This window comes from Oncorhynchus mykiss, chromosome 20, assembly GCF_057628025.1.
Source record: "Oncorhynchus mykiss isolate SJ-2025 chromosome 20, ASM5762802v1, whole genome shotgun sequence".
In the NCBI taxonomy this organism is placed as follows: domain Eukaryota; kingdom Metazoa; phylum Chordata; class Actinopteri; order Salmoniformes; family Salmonidae; genus Oncorhynchus; species Oncorhynchus mykiss.
This window is the reverse complement of record NC_143041.1, coordinates 26,781,560-26,796,821: the sequence shown is the minus strand read 5'-3', so window position 1 is coordinate 26,796,821 and position 15,262 is coordinate 26,781,560. Positions and strand designations below refer to the sequence as shown.

At 43.3% G+C, this 15,262-nt stretch overlaps 1 protein-coding gene across 2 annotated transcripts in view; it reads left to right on the top strand.

Moving 5' to 3' along the window:
• Positions 1–14,807, top strand: part of LOC149974505 (inactive rhomboid protein 1-like) — a 50,618-nt gene extending 35,811 nt beyond the window's left edge. Inside the window, exons 5-18 of one of the 2 annotated variants that reach the window (XM_090212738.1) lie at positions 2,217–2,448; positions 2,910–3,116; positions 4,758–4,886; positions 5,040–5,209; positions 5,437–5,694; positions 6,237–6,348; positions 6,511–6,585; positions 8,311–8,472; positions 8,598–8,698; positions 8,807–8,965; positions 10,305–10,481; positions 12,262–12,415; positions 12,665–12,888; positions 13,408–14,807. In XM_090212738.1, the coding sequence (XP_090068864.1) occupies positions 2,217–2,448; positions 2,910–3,116; positions 4,758–4,886; positions 5,040–5,209; positions 5,437–5,694; positions 6,237–6,348; positions 6,511–6,585; positions 8,311–8,472; positions 8,598–8,698; positions 8,807–8,965; positions 10,305–10,481; positions 12,262–12,415; positions 12,665–12,888; positions 13,408–13,603 (2,356 nt within the window). In that variant the 3' untranslated portion in view covers positions 13,604–14,807. The remainder of the gene's footprint in view (positions 1–2,216; positions 2,449–2,909; positions 3,117–4,757; positions 4,887–5,039; positions 5,210–5,436; positions 5,695–6,236; positions 6,349–6,510; positions 6,586–8,310; positions 8,473–8,597; positions 8,699–8,806; positions 8,966–10,304; positions 10,482–12,261; positions 12,416–12,664; positions 12,889–13,407) is intronic. The other variant, XM_090212737.1, reaches the window with a different exon arrangement.
• The last annotated feature ends 455 nt before the right edge of the window (positions 14,808–15,262 follow it).

The window sequence follows — 15,262 nt, the reverse complement described above, 5'->3', positions numbered from 1 at the left end:
TACTTATACACACACACACACACACACACACACACACACACACACACACACACACACACACACTAATACAGACACTCACACTAATACAGACACTACTAATACAGACACTACTAATACAGACACTCACACTAATACACACTCCTAATACAGACACTACTAATACAGACACACACTAATACAGACACTACTAATACAGACACTCACACTAATACAGACACTCCTAATACAGACACTACTAATACAGACACTCACACTAATACAGACACTACCAATACAGACACTCCTAATACAGACACTACTAATACAGACACTCACACTAATACACCCTACTAATACAGAGACTACTAACACAGACACTCCTAATACAGACACTACTTATACACACACACACACACACACACACACACACACACACACTCACTCACACTAATACAGACACTCCTAATACAGACATTCCCACTAATACACACTCCTAATACAGACACTACTAATACAGACACTACTAATACAGACACTCCTAATACATACACTACTAATACAGACACTCACACTAATACACACTACTAATACAGACACTACAAATACAGACACTCACACTAATACAGACACTCCTAATACAGACACTACTAATACAGACACTACTAATACAGACACTCACACTAATACACACTCCTAATACAGACACTACTAATACAGACACACACTAATACAGACACTACTAATACAGACACTCACACTAATACAGACACTCCTAATACAGACACTACTAATACAGACACTCCTAATACAGACACTACTAATACAGACACTCACACTAATACAGACACTACCAATACAGACACTCCTAATACAGACACTACTAATACAGACACTCACACTAATACACCCTACTAATACAGAGACTACTAACACAGACACTCCTAATACAGACACTACTTATACACACACACACACACACACACACACACACACACACACACACACACACACACACACACACTCACTCACACTAATACAGACACTACTAATACAGACACTCCTAATACAGACATTCCCACTAATACACACTCCTAATACAGACACTACTAATACAGACACTACTAATACAGACACTCCTAATACATACACTACTAATACAGACACTCACACTAATACACACTACTAATACAGACACTACAAATACAGACACTCACACTAATACAGACACTCCTAATACAGACACTACTAATACAGACACTCACACTAATACACCCTACTAATACAGACACTCCTAATACAGACACTACTAATACAGACACTCACAGTAATACAGACACTCACACTAATACAGACACTCACACTAATACAGACACTACTAATACAGACACTCCTAATACAGACACTACTAATACAGACACTCACAGTAATACAGACACTCACACTAATACAGACACTCACACTAATACAGACACTACTAATACAGACACTCACACTAATACAGACACTACTAATACAGACACTACTAATACAGACACTACTAATACATATATCCACTAAAAGAGGAAAGAGGGCTTATCTTTAGACTTTATTCTCCCAGGTCCTTTTTGTCACTGGGTTTGATGTGTGTGTGTGTGTGTGTGTGTGTGTGTGTGTGTGTGTGTGTGTGTGTGTTTGCGTACATGCGTGTGTGTGCATGCATTGGGGCTGTATTGTGTGTGTCTGAGCATGTTTTTGTGTAAGTGGCATGTCATTGGTACTGTAAGGCACCTATTTTGCAGCTGGAGTTGACTTCCACTCTGTGTGAGTGGAAGTGATGTAATCCTGCTGTGCTCTGTCATTGTTTGACTGAGTGGTGACGCACAACACTAATGCCCTGGCCCGGTCACTAAATATCTCAGGCTTTACACTGGGGTAGGGTTTGAAATGGTGGAGCTGAGGAGAGAGGAGTAGGGAAACACACTCACATGGTGACATCAAATGGCCACACTCCATATACAAATAAACTACAAACCTACTACTTTGCCTGGGCTGTTTAATCTATGTCATTGTCATCTGTTTCTGTCTTTTCTGTGCACTCTCTGCAAAGAAAAGAGCCCACACTCAGCCCGAATACTGCCTGTTTGTTTCGTGCCATTTCTCTTTGAATTAAATTGGAACTTTTTCTACCAACTATTACTACCAAGTACAATAGTGAACTGAGATTCACCCTGACCTAATCTCCGTCTCTGTCCCCTCAGGGGCACGGCAGACTGGTTCGGGGTCAGTAAGGAAAACGACAGCACCCAGCGATGGAGGAGGAAGAGCCTGCAGCACTGCAACCTGCGCTACGGCCGCCTCAAGGCCCAGGTGATGAGGGAGATGGAGCTGTCCAGCCAGGACAACCTGTCTCTGACCAGCACTGAGACCCCACCACCCCTCTACCTCCCCCCACACCACCACCACCCCCACCACCCATATGCCATGCAGCGGGTAGGGCAGAGCCGCCCACAGACATACTATACATTCCTAGACTCTCTGTATATCTCTCTCTTTCTCTGTCTCTTGCCATACATATGTGCATATGTCATGTGTTGTGTTTTTTTTACCCAATGTCAATCCTATGTCTCTCCCTTGGGAACAATGATGTTATTCAATACAATTCCAAATAGATATCAGAATTGACATTTTGCTTGTTTGTGGTTTTTGTTTCTGTGATGTAAGCTGATGAGTGTATTAATACATGGAGTAATGCAACTATTAGAGGTCCATCACTATGGTAACCTGTGTATTGATATGACCGTGAACTTGATCTGTCATGTAGCCTCTTAGCAGAGCCCCATTGTTGTAACTATTCAAGTGAGTTCACCACCAAATAACCTAAAAGGATATTCTTGGCTCCGTGGTGTTTACAATCCCATGGGACATTACAGTGTCTGCCTCTGTGTGTGTAGATTGTGGACCCCCTGGCGCGGGGCCGTGCATTCCGCATGGTGGAGGAGGTAGATGGTTACAGCGTACCCCAGACCCCCATCACCCCTGGTGCCGCCTCTCTCTGCTCCTTTTCCAGCTCACGCTCCGCACTCAACAGGTTACCGCGGCGACGCAAGCGAGAGTCGGTCGCCGTCATGAGCTTCAAGGCCGCCGCAGCGCTGGTTAAGGTGTGTCGCAAAGACATTGTCAACAGTGAGGATCAGAGTGTGTGTGTGTGTATGTTTGTGTGTGTGTGTGCATGAGGATCAGAGTGTTTGTGTGTGTGTTTGTGTTTGTGTGTGTGTGTGTGTGTGTGTGTGTGTGTGTGTGTGCATGAGGATCAGAGTGTTTGTGTGTGTGTTTGTGTGAGTGTGTGTGCATGAAGATCAGAGTGTGTGTGTGTGTGTGTGTGTGTGTGTGTGTGTGTGTGTGTGTGTGTGTGTGTGTGTGTGTGTGTGTGTGTGTGTGTGTGTGTGTGTGTGTGTGTGTGTGTGCAGGGAGCAGATGTGTTTCCCGCATGTTTACCACTGTACTGTTGATGAATCATCCCCGATACTCCAGCAGCTGAGATAAAACAGTTCTAGTAACAGACACTGCTTTGATCTAACTAAATGCATCATTGGGAGTCACCTTGACTCATATTTACTATCTCAAGCCAAGTATGCAAACACCTTAGTCTCTGTAGTGTCAGTACCTCTTAGATGCTGTCTGTCTGATATGACTCTGGTCATTGAACAGTTTCTGCTCTGTGTCTTTGTTAATGGTGGCACAATAAAACGCAACTAAACACAGCAGAACCCTACTGGATTGCGTTGTTTGTTCTAGGCATTGATCTCTTTGCCCAAAATGGTTATTGAGAGACTTAATCACACAACCCCAGTTTACTGTTGCCTGCTTATGGACACACAAACGCACACGCACACACACACAAGCACAAACACACAGAGTATGTGTATGTTTATATCGTATAGGACGATTACCAATGTCAGTGTTATGTAAAAGTTGAGCTCAGGCTTGTATTGTAGGATTAGACTTTGGTGTAACAGTACAGTACAGAGGCTGTTCCTCTCTCCTGTCCTGTGGTGTCAGGCAGGGTGGTGGGGGGCACATAGGTAGATGATTTGGCTGGGGAGGGAGACAATGTTTGCATCCCAAATGGCACCCTATTCCCTATTATTTAGTGCACTACTTTTGACCAGGGCCCTGGCACTAAATAGGGAATAGGGTGCCCTGGTTAAAAGTAGTGCACTAAATAGGGAATAGGGTACCTTGGTTGAAAGTTGTGCACTAAATAGGGAATAGGGTGCCATTTGGGACATATACATTAACAGATGGCATTAGGATAACCCTGCTGTCAGTCCCGTCCTCCAGTCAGAATGCTCAGCTGTGTGTCTGTTCTGTTAGCCAGTAGAATACTGTGTATTCTGGAACTGAAACATTGAACGCTGCAGGGCTAATCCCGCCTCAAGAGGTCAAAGCATCATAATCATCATGGCCACTGGCCACAGATGGTTGTCAGGAGTCAGAAAGGACACTGGTCTGGGGCTTTGGGGATGCTGTTTACCGGATGTGTTTTTGATCCCGGGTTGGGGTCAATTCCATTTCTATTTGAAATTGAATTCCCTTCTTGAACTGACGGAATTGAAATGGAATTGACCCGTCATGGTCTCATTGTCAAACACAACAGTAATGTAATATCATCCAATAAATGTGCATCAGAGAGTATTTATTAGCGGTTACAACGACGGTGATGATGATGACAACGTGATGATGATGACAGTGATGATGATGACAGTGATGATGATGACGATGATGATGGTGTGTGTCAGGGCCGTACGGTGAGAGAGAGGGAGGGCGCTGCCCGGCGGTGTCGCAGGCGGAGCTTCATGCCAGTGAGTTTCCTGGAGGACGACACAGTGGACTTCCCTGACGAGCTGGACACCTCCTTCTTTGCTAGAGTGAGTAACACACACACATCCCATCACACATTCACGCACAGATAGCATACTCGCACAGTTCCTCCTGTCCCTCTTCATCTCTTTTCCTTCTCCTCCTCCTCCTGCTCCTCCTCCTCCTCCTGCTCCTTCTCCTCCTTCTCCTCCTCCATGCAGGATGGTCTGAGGAGAGGAGATGAGGAGCTGTCTACCTATGCAGACGATGTGTTTGATTCTCCGTCTGAGGCCGCCATTAAAGAGGAGGAGTCTAACACAGCAGTGGATGAGAGTGACCTCACAGGTGGCGCCTTGGACAAGAACGAACTGGAGAGGAGTCACCTGATGCTGTGCGTGGAACACACAGACATCACACACGCAAGTTGTTGCTGCTACTGTAGCCAGTTTCACTTAACACACATCTCTCCCTCTCTCTCTCTCTCTCTCTCTCTCTCTCTCTCTCTCTCTCTCTCTCTCTCGCTCTCCGTCTCTCGCTCTCCCTCTCTATCTCTCTCTCGCTCTCGCTCTCCGTCTCTCGCTCTCCCTCTCTCTCTCTCTCTCCCACTCAACTCCACAGGCCCCTGGAGCGGGGCTGGCGTAAAGGTAAAGAACCTGGACTGTCTCAGGTCCAGCCCAAGGTGCGTCTGCGCCAGGAGGTGGTGAGTGTGAGTGGGCAGCGACGGGGCCAGCGGATCACAGTGCCCGTCAAGAAGCTCTTCGCCAGGGAGAAGAGGCCCTACGGCCTAGGGATGGTGGGACGGCTCACTAACAGAACCTACCGCAAACGCATCGACAGCTTCGTCCAGCAGCAGATAGAGGACATGGACGACCACAGGTACACTTTATTGTCAATGAAGATTTTCAGATTCTTTCATTTCAATGTGGAATTCTGAACTTGCTACATTGCTATGCATTTGACTTCAACTCTGGCATGGTCACATAGTCGCACTGTAACATCAAACATGTCTAAGATTTAACCACACTACAGGAGAAGAGCTCAGCCACATCTGTAGTGGAGGTTGGAGCTGTGTCTGAGGTTGCCCCAGATAAGATACAGTATGAGTCATCACGGATAATAGAAAGCACCTAATTTTTGTGACTGGCCTGGCCTCTAGATTAATAAACAAACCAGGACTGTGTGACTCAGTAACAGATGGTCGAGTCCCAGCACACCATGTGGGAAACAATGGTTTACACAGTTGTTGTCATACATTACTAACTCCTATCCTAGTGGATGCAGCTGTTGTCCGTGTGAAGTCCACGCTGACATACTGAGATAGTTTTTCTAACAGACGAGGCAAGCTGCTGTACTATGTGATATACCGTTTTGATATTGTGTGTGTGTCTGTCTCTCTCTCTGTGTGTGTGTGTGCGCAGGCCTTTCTTTACCTACTGGATCACATTTGTCCACCTGTTAATCACCATCCTGACTGTTTGTCTCTACGGCATCGCCCCTGTGGGCTTCTCCCAGCACGAGACCGTCGACTCGGTCAGTACAGTGACTGTTATATAACGTAGTTTGCGTTATGAATGTTACAGTGATGGTTGTATAGTCTTTGCTACAATGTGATACGTGATCCGTTGCGTCAATGCGTTATTCTTTGCATGTCACTTCGTAAAGACGTCTGGCTTCTCCCTTGTCTCTCTTTAGGTATTGAGAAATAAAGGTGTTTATGAAAATGTCAAGTTTGTGCAACAAGAAAACTTCTGGGTGGGACCAAATTCTGTAAGTGTAACTTTTTTTCGGCTAACGGACTTCATTTGATCATTTAAACCGATATGTCAGCTATGAGACTCTGTTGTATTTGAAAAAACCGTACCCGATGGTAAGTCATAGCGCTGGTAGCATAACTCTCTGTTATGCTGCTCCCAAACGTAATCTTTTAATACAACTTTGGTGCTTAAGATGTTTATTAATACGGAGGGTTTCCGGCACAAAAAGCACATCTCCGTTCTTGTTCCATGAGCATAAGGGAACTGTGTGTCACAGCTGGATGGGCTGCGCTTTCGCTCACAAAATCCATGCCATTACCAACCGCGTTACCGCTAATACCTGCTTTTCGTTGGTCTTACATCTCTCGATATGCGCTCCAGGGGTTGGAAGCAAAATACTTTTTGAACAGAACCATTATTTTCTGGGGGTTCTTTCCACTGTTCCGACCAGATTTACTTCACCAATCAGTACGGATAGAGCAGCTTGCTATGGAGCAGGCAGTCTATAGTTACATGTGTGATGGAAAGAAAAGTGTAGGGCATGAGATGCGACTAAAATTTTACGGGTGGGGAGAGAGCAAGAGAGGGTGGAGAAGGACGTTTGGCTTGAAGCACTGGGGATCTTGTTTTGACATGCATTATCTGAATTAGGCCCACAGAATTATACCTACGGAGGTGCAGCTTCTATGGAGGAACTTTGAATGTCTTTGATCTTCAGAGAAATGGCTTAATGTTGGACCTAACAAGCTTGTGTGTGCAGACCGGCACCAGAATTCTGAATCATGCTTGTAATGTCAGTAGGCTACAGGAGCCTATGCTTCAGAGGGGAGGGGCAGGTAGCCTAAACACGCACGCACTCTGACAAAGATTTTCTGCTGGCAGGCAGACACTGGAAGAAGTTTCTGAGAGACAGAGGGAGGGCTTTGCATAGCTGTGTTGTTGCGCTTTTTGTGGGACAAAAAAAAAATGCCTGCAACGTTAAATAATGTTATTAACCGGTTCCCATGCTTTTAAAATAATGGTTCTGTTTCCCAGAAAAGTATAGATCACTTTTGTTCCCGGTTCTGATTCTGTTCCTTTTCTGTTTCAGTTCTGTTCCCTGAACTGATTCCAACCCCTGCTTTTGCGCTTGTTTTCAAGGACATACCACAAATATTCCTACCTCAGCGCAAGCTAGCTGATATTAGATAGGTAAATTGATATTAGACAGGTAAATTGATATTAGACAGGTAAATTGATATTAGACAGGTAAATTGATATTAGACAGGTAAATTGATATTAGACAGGTAAATTGATATTAGACAGGTAAATTGATATTAGATAGGTAAATTGATATTAGACAGGTAAATTGATATTAGATAGGTAAATTGATATTAGATAGGTAAATTGATATTAGATAGGTAAATTGATATTAGACAGGTAAATTGATATTAGACAGGTAAATTGATATTAGACAGGTAAATTGATATTAGACAGGTAAATTGATATGAGACAGGTAAATTGATATTAGACAGGTAAATTGATATGAGACAGGTAAATTGATATGAGACAGGTAAATTGATATGAGACAGGTAAATTGCTGAACCTGGCGCATGTGGTGCAAAATGCCGGAGTATCTGTTTTTACATGCTGTAATGTCAAAACGAACTTGCGTTTGGCACTTGTGCTGCCGTAGCGCCAGCCGAAAATAGAGCCCCTTGTCTGTGTTCTGACTGTACACCCTCCCCCTGACCTGCAGGAGGCGCTAATCCACCTGGGGGCTAAGTTCTCTCCCTGCATGCGTCAGGACCAGCAGGTCCATGACCTGATCCAGGAGAAGAGAGGAAGAGAGCGGGAGTCAGCCTGCTGTGTGAGGAACGACCGCTCCGGCTGTCTTCAGACCTCACAGGAGGAGTGCTCTGTGAGTTACCCTGGTGTTCCACTACTGTTACAGTCATATTATATTATATATTATATTATATTATATATCCTACAATCTGCAGCAATTCACCCCTGTCTCTCTCTCCTCCTGTTCTCCCTCTCCAGTCTACTCTAGCAGTGTGGGTGAAGTGGCCTCATCACCCCAGTGCTCCTCTCCTGGAGGGGAAGGTCCGTCAGCACGGCTCAGTCTGCCACCAGGACCCCAGGTAATAAACTGCTTCTCTCTCTCCTCTTCATCCATCTCCCTCTCTTCTTCTTTATCTCCTCTTCCCTCTATACATTATATGTTCTTTCCTCTGTTCCTCTCTTTTCAGAATATGCCTGGAGCCAGCCTCTGTGTCGCCTCATGAGTGGCCTGATGACATCACCAAGTGGCCAGTGTGTACCAGGTACAACCCAGGCAACCACACTAACCTCCCCCACATAGACTGTGCCATCACCGGACGGCCATGCTGCATTGGGACCAAAGGGAGGTGAGGACAGACAGTACCCTCCACAAACTGCACGGTAGTGGTGAATACTATATGAGTTTCCTCAACAGGCCCCTCAATTATTCTGATTTGAAAAAAATTTTACTTTTTTTTAAATAATTATTGTTGGACATAAAATACTGGAAAAGGGTTGGAAAATCAGCTCCAAGTGATTAACATTTTGGAAATCTATTCCAAAGTATTTTTACGCACAATATAAAGATACAGCTCTAGAAAAAATTAAGAGACCACTGCAAAAGTATCCGTTTCTCTGATTTTACTATTTATACGTATGTGTTTAGGTAAAATTAAAAAAAAAAAAAAAAAAATTCTGTAAACTACTGACAATATTTCTCCCAAATTCCAAATAAAAATATTGTAATTTAGAGCATTTATTTGCAACTGGTCAAAATAACAAAAAAATATGCAGTGTTGCCAGACCGTGTTGCCAGAATACGTTCGTATTCATTTTTAAACAACACAATACTAATGTTTTAACTTAGGAAGAGTTCAGAAATCAATATTTGGTGGAATAACCCTGATTTTCTATCACAGCTTTCATGCACCTTGGCGTGCTCTCCACCAGTCTTTCACATTGATGTTGGGTGACTTTATGCCACTCCTGGCGCAAACATTCAAGCAGCTAGGCTTTGTTTGATGGCGTGTGACCATCCATCTTCCTCTTAATCACATTCCAGAGGTTTTCAATGGGGTTCAGGTCTGGAGATTGGGCAGGCCATGACAGGGTCTTGATTTGATGGTCATCCATCCACACCTTGATTGACCTGGCTGTGTGGCATGGAGCATTCTCCTACTTGAAAAACCAATCCTCAGAGTTGGGGAACATTGTCAGAGCAGAAGGAAGCAAGTTCTCTTCCAGGACAACCTTGTATGTGGCTTGATTCATGTGTCCTTCACAAAGACAAATCTGTCCGATTCCAGCCTTGCTGAAGAACCCCCAGATCATCACCGATCCTCCACCAAATTTCACAGTGGGTGCGAGACACTGTGGCTTGTAAGCCTCTCCAGGTCTCGCACCCATTGTGAGGATAATTTTTTCCAAAGCTGTATATGTGATTATATAGTGATTATGTTTTAGTCATCTGTTTGGGCTTCTTGTGGTCAATCTGCGGTCTATAAATGATTTGTAATTATGTTCTGGCCTCCTGAGCATCCGCTCAAGAAAATATCTAGTTCATGATCCCTGTTATATGAAACAATGAACTATGTTTTGAAAGTGTGTTGCTGAGGAGCCTGTACTTTATGCTGTTCAGTTCCCTCAGTCTTCACAGACATAGGTAGTTGATGTTGTAATGGCTTGTCTTGTGTGTTCACTATTCAGGTGTGAGATCACGTCCAGAGAGTACTGTGACTTTATGAAGGGCTACTTCCACGAGGACGCTACTCTCTGCTCCCAGGTGGCCTGTATGGATGATGTGTGTGGCCTGCTTCCTTTCCTCAACCCCGAGATCCCAGACCAGTTCTACAGACTCTGGCTCTCTCTATTCCTCCATGCAGGGTGAGTAGTGTTTCTCTGTAAAGAATATTCATTAGAATATTTTTATGTGTCTATTTTTAAAGGGTTAAACTAAGAACATTTAACAACTTCATAGTTAAGAACACTACAACAATATGGAAGAAAATGAAACGTATTCTACAAGAACCAATATGACTCCCTAAAAACACAACCCTATGGAACAATCCTTGGAAAGCTTTTCAGAAATTACCAGATAAATTGGTCCACATGGAAAACTAAAGGCATAGAATCCGTAAATGACTTGGTAACAGGAAATACATTTATTTCCATGACAGAATTAAAAAAGTCATTTTGGACTGACCAGTATAGATCGTTTCAAATACATCCAACTTAAAAGTTACATATCACAAAATGTCAGTTTTAAATCTTTAAGACATCAGAGCAACATTGTGGGAATCTTATTTGAGTCAGAAAGGTATGTTCATTTGATAGGAAAGATATACAAAACCTTGCGTAGAGCATATCCAAATGACAATCTCTTAGAATTTTTTTTTCAAAAGAACTGATGTTGTCACAAGATGGAGGGAAAGTTGGAGCATAATTAAAGAAATGACAAAAAACGTATGCTCAATCCAGTATAAACGAATGCATAGCATTTATTATACAAGAGATAAAATTCACACATTTCAGAGTCGATGTCTCAAGTGTAAAACTAATAATGACTCAATAATCCATGCTTTCTGGGAATGCTATAAAGTCTGGAAGTTGTGGGCGGGGCTAGAAAGTTGGCTGTATTACAGGAAGTACTACAATGTAAACTTACTTTTGATCCGTTTGTCTGCATATTTGAAGACATGGAATATGGGGGTGTAGTGAGATACCTGGTGAGCTGGATGATTCTCTTCTCATCACTCATCTTGAAAAAACGTATACTAAATACTTGGAAGTCAATCAATCCGCCATCATTGACACAATGGAAAAATACAATTATTTATTATTGAAATAGCATGAGCGACCGTGGTAAAATTTAAGGCCAAGTGGCAAACAATAATGCAGGCACTAGCGATTGGGGTGTAAGCATGCGGGTCTGGGCAGATGAGATGTAGTCATTGTTTGTGTGTGAGTTTGTTTTTAAAGTTTAAAAAAAGGGGGGGGGGGGGGGGGGAACTAAGATATATATAATACCAGTAAAAAGTTTGGACACATCTACTCATTCCAGGGTTTTTCTTTGTACAAATAAAGAAAAACTCTTGAATGAGTAGGTATGTCCAAACTTTTGACTGGTACTGTATATATGTAAAATAGTAAATGGTATTAGACAAGTTGTGTTCAATATGTTTAAACTTTGTCCTGCACAATGTCCTGCATGATGTGTCAAACATCATGAATAAATTAGGAAGCTACTGTATTTGGGCAGAAAATCGTATTTTTGCGTCTCAAATGTTCTGTGAATGCGCAACCTGTAGACTTTTGTTTGTCTTGTGTATTGCGAGTCAGCTTTGTTCCAGGGCGTTAGTGTGCTTCACACATACCAGTCGACACACTAGCTCTGTTAACCACTGTTACTTGTGCAGCTAGTGAGTACATACTAGCTAGGCTCGGTAGCTTCTAATTATACATGTCATTTCACCACCCGTGCTGTTGGGGGCGGTAACGCACCATCGTCTCTGGCACCAACCTCCTGTCTCATGTTGTATGTCTCACAGTGTCTGTATCGTGAAAATGCATCTGCTGGAGCCAGACCCTATTGGAAAATAATGTTGTTTGTAACCTGCTGAGACTCTCCATGTCTTTATTTATTTGCTCATTTGTATCCCTGTAGGATCCTGCACTGCCTGGTGTCGATGCTCTTCCAGATGACCATCCTGAGGGACTTAGAGAAGCTGGCCGGCTGGCTGAGGATCTCTATCATCTACATCGTCTCTGGCATCACTGGCAACCTGGCCAGCGCCATCTTCCTACCCTACAGAGCAGAGGTACAGTACTGTAGATTCACTGATCATATAGGTCTAGTGATATCACTGGTGTAATTATGGGATATATGTTTGTTTATGATGCTATGAAGCCATACTAAACAAGAATCTCAAATGTCATTTATTTTGTTTTGTTGTCATTCCACTGGCTGTCCCTTAGGTGGCAGGAGGCCAAGTATTTAACTGCCAATATGACACAATGTGTGTGTCTCTCTTTCTGTTCTCCTGCTCCCTCTCCCCCTTCCTCCCCAGGTGGGTCCAGCTGGCTCTCAGTTTGGTATCCTGGCCTGTCTCTTTGTTGAGCTGTTCCAGAGCTGGCAGATCCTGGAGCGTCCGTGGAGGGCTTTCACCAAGCTGTTGTGTGTCGTCATCTTTCTCTTCTCCTTTGGCATGCTGCCCTGGATAGACAACTTCGCCCACATCTCCGGATTCATCTCTGGACTCTTCCTCTCCTTCGCCTTTCTGCCATACATCAGGTGAGAGCTGGTTTGATTTAGTAATATTTGGGGGATTTTTTGTGTATGTAATGTAAAGCGCTTTGAACTACTTAAAAAAATAATAATAATGTGGCTCAGATGTAAATGGCTCAGATCTAAATGGCTCAGATGTAAATGGCTCAGATGTAAATGGCTCAGATCTAAATGGCTCAGATGTAAATGGCTCAGATGTAAATGGCTCAGATCTAAATGGCTCAGATGTAAATGGCTCAGATGTAAATGGCTCAGATGTAAATGGCTCAGATCTAAATGGCTCAGATGTAAATGGCTCAGATGTAAATGGCTCAGATGTAAATGGCTCAGGTGGTTCTGGGTTTGCGGCCTCATATACCTGAATATATTAGGTTTTACTGTAACTTTAAGTTACTTTGGGTAAAATTTTTATATATTTTATAATTACATTGAAATGAAATATGTCCTCAAGGTTATGCTATACCCTTTAATACACTTAAAACACTAATATTGATTTTATGATCTTATTCTCCTTATTATTTCCAGTTTTGGCCGTTCGGACATGTACCGTAAGCGTGTCCAGATCTGTGTGTTCCTGTTGGTGTTCCTGGGTCTCTTCTCAGGACTGGCTGTACTGTTCTACATACACCCGGTCAAGTGTGAGTGGTGTGAGTACCTCACCTGTATTCCCCTCACTGACAAGTTCTGTGACAAGTACGACCTCAACGCCCACCTCCACTGACCAGGCCTTTGACTGTACAATTGCAATGACTAGAATGGACAATCTCAAAGAACTATAGCCTCACGCGCCAGGATAGCAGGACAAAAGGGTCGGCTGGTGAACAAGACTCTAAGCAACGTCACGGCATGGACCAGACCGGCGGCCATATTTGTTGTAGTATTCAGGACATTGGATGTGAAGATTGCCAATCTTGGAAAAATAACTGTTGATCTTAATAACTGTTGATCTGTCTCCATTTGATTTTGTTTATATGGACATTGCTAGCGAGTGACCTGTCACTTTCAAAGCATAAAGACTTAAAGACAGAAGGGGGGGTTAAATGTGACTGTTGCCTTGCCGCTGCTCTTATTAAAAACAGACACAACAGCACCACCTTGTGGCCGTCAGACCACATACAGCTGTGGAGGGATTTTGTTTTGTATTTTTCTACACACGTCATAAAGCTGACGAAAAGTTGTATTGGTTTATTGGATGACCTCAGACAGGGAACTATCTCACAGGAAAGAAAAGGGATTCCTGTAGTACTGTACGATGACTGCCTCTGGTGCCTTGGTTATTACTGCCATATCTAGGTCCAAGTCTCAAATGGCACACTATTCTCTATACCAGAGGTTCCCAAACTTTTTCACTCAGGCCCCCTTCCAGCGTTGGAGAACATCTCACAATGGCACAAGCATTGTTCATGACACCAAGTGTTCACACCCCTCTTGTTGGCAGAGAGTTGTAAACGCTTATTTCCTGCAATTATAGACATTTTGCAGAGCCTAATGTGTATTCATGTGATATTTGAGTAACTAAAAAATTACAACAAAATCTATGGGCTAAAAAACATTAGCTGACATGGGTTAGTTATAAATAGGTTAGAAATAGCTCTCTAATGTATGCAATGACTGACATGACAAGAGGAACTAATGATGCACTACCCAATATCGAAAATGCACCTTTTGCATTCAACTATTACAAATTACAAGTGTTTTTTGTTTGGGGGGGGGGGGCTGCCGACCCCTCACCCCCCCCTTGGGTAACCACTGCTCTGTACAGTGAACTATATAGGGAATAGTGTGTCATGTGTGCCCTATATTACACTAGACAAAACACTTGTAGGTTAACATGTGTACTGCTGTCTAAGTGGTGGTGAGTGTTTGGAGGGTAGCGTTTTAGCTACCTGCTTATCTGTACCTGCCAATACAGCAACACAAACTGACGCTTTCTGTCTGTGTGTCCAATTTATTTCTGTTGTGTGAATGTGTGTGTGTGTGAGGGATCTGAAACTGTCTTATGCATGTTGCACATGCTTGCTTCCCCCAGTAGATGGCAGAGTTGCTTTGAGTAAATGGCTGCCATCAGGAACATGTAACATACACAAGATGCATGTCTGATGTCCTCATATACCCTTAAACAAACTTAGTCTGAATGGCTCTTAAAGTAAGATATATAATGCACACATTGTGTGCATAGAAACATTTCTAGTACTCTGTGTTATCCACATTGTCTCTGCTAGGGGATTTGTAGGCTAATGTCGACTACAGACCTATGTTGTTCCGTGGCTCTGGCCTCGTGATTTAAATGTGATATGTTTATCCCACACAACTCTTAATGGTGCACTTCAAGACATTGCTTTTGTCGCTGACTAATTCTCTCTGCCTCTCCTTGAGTCGC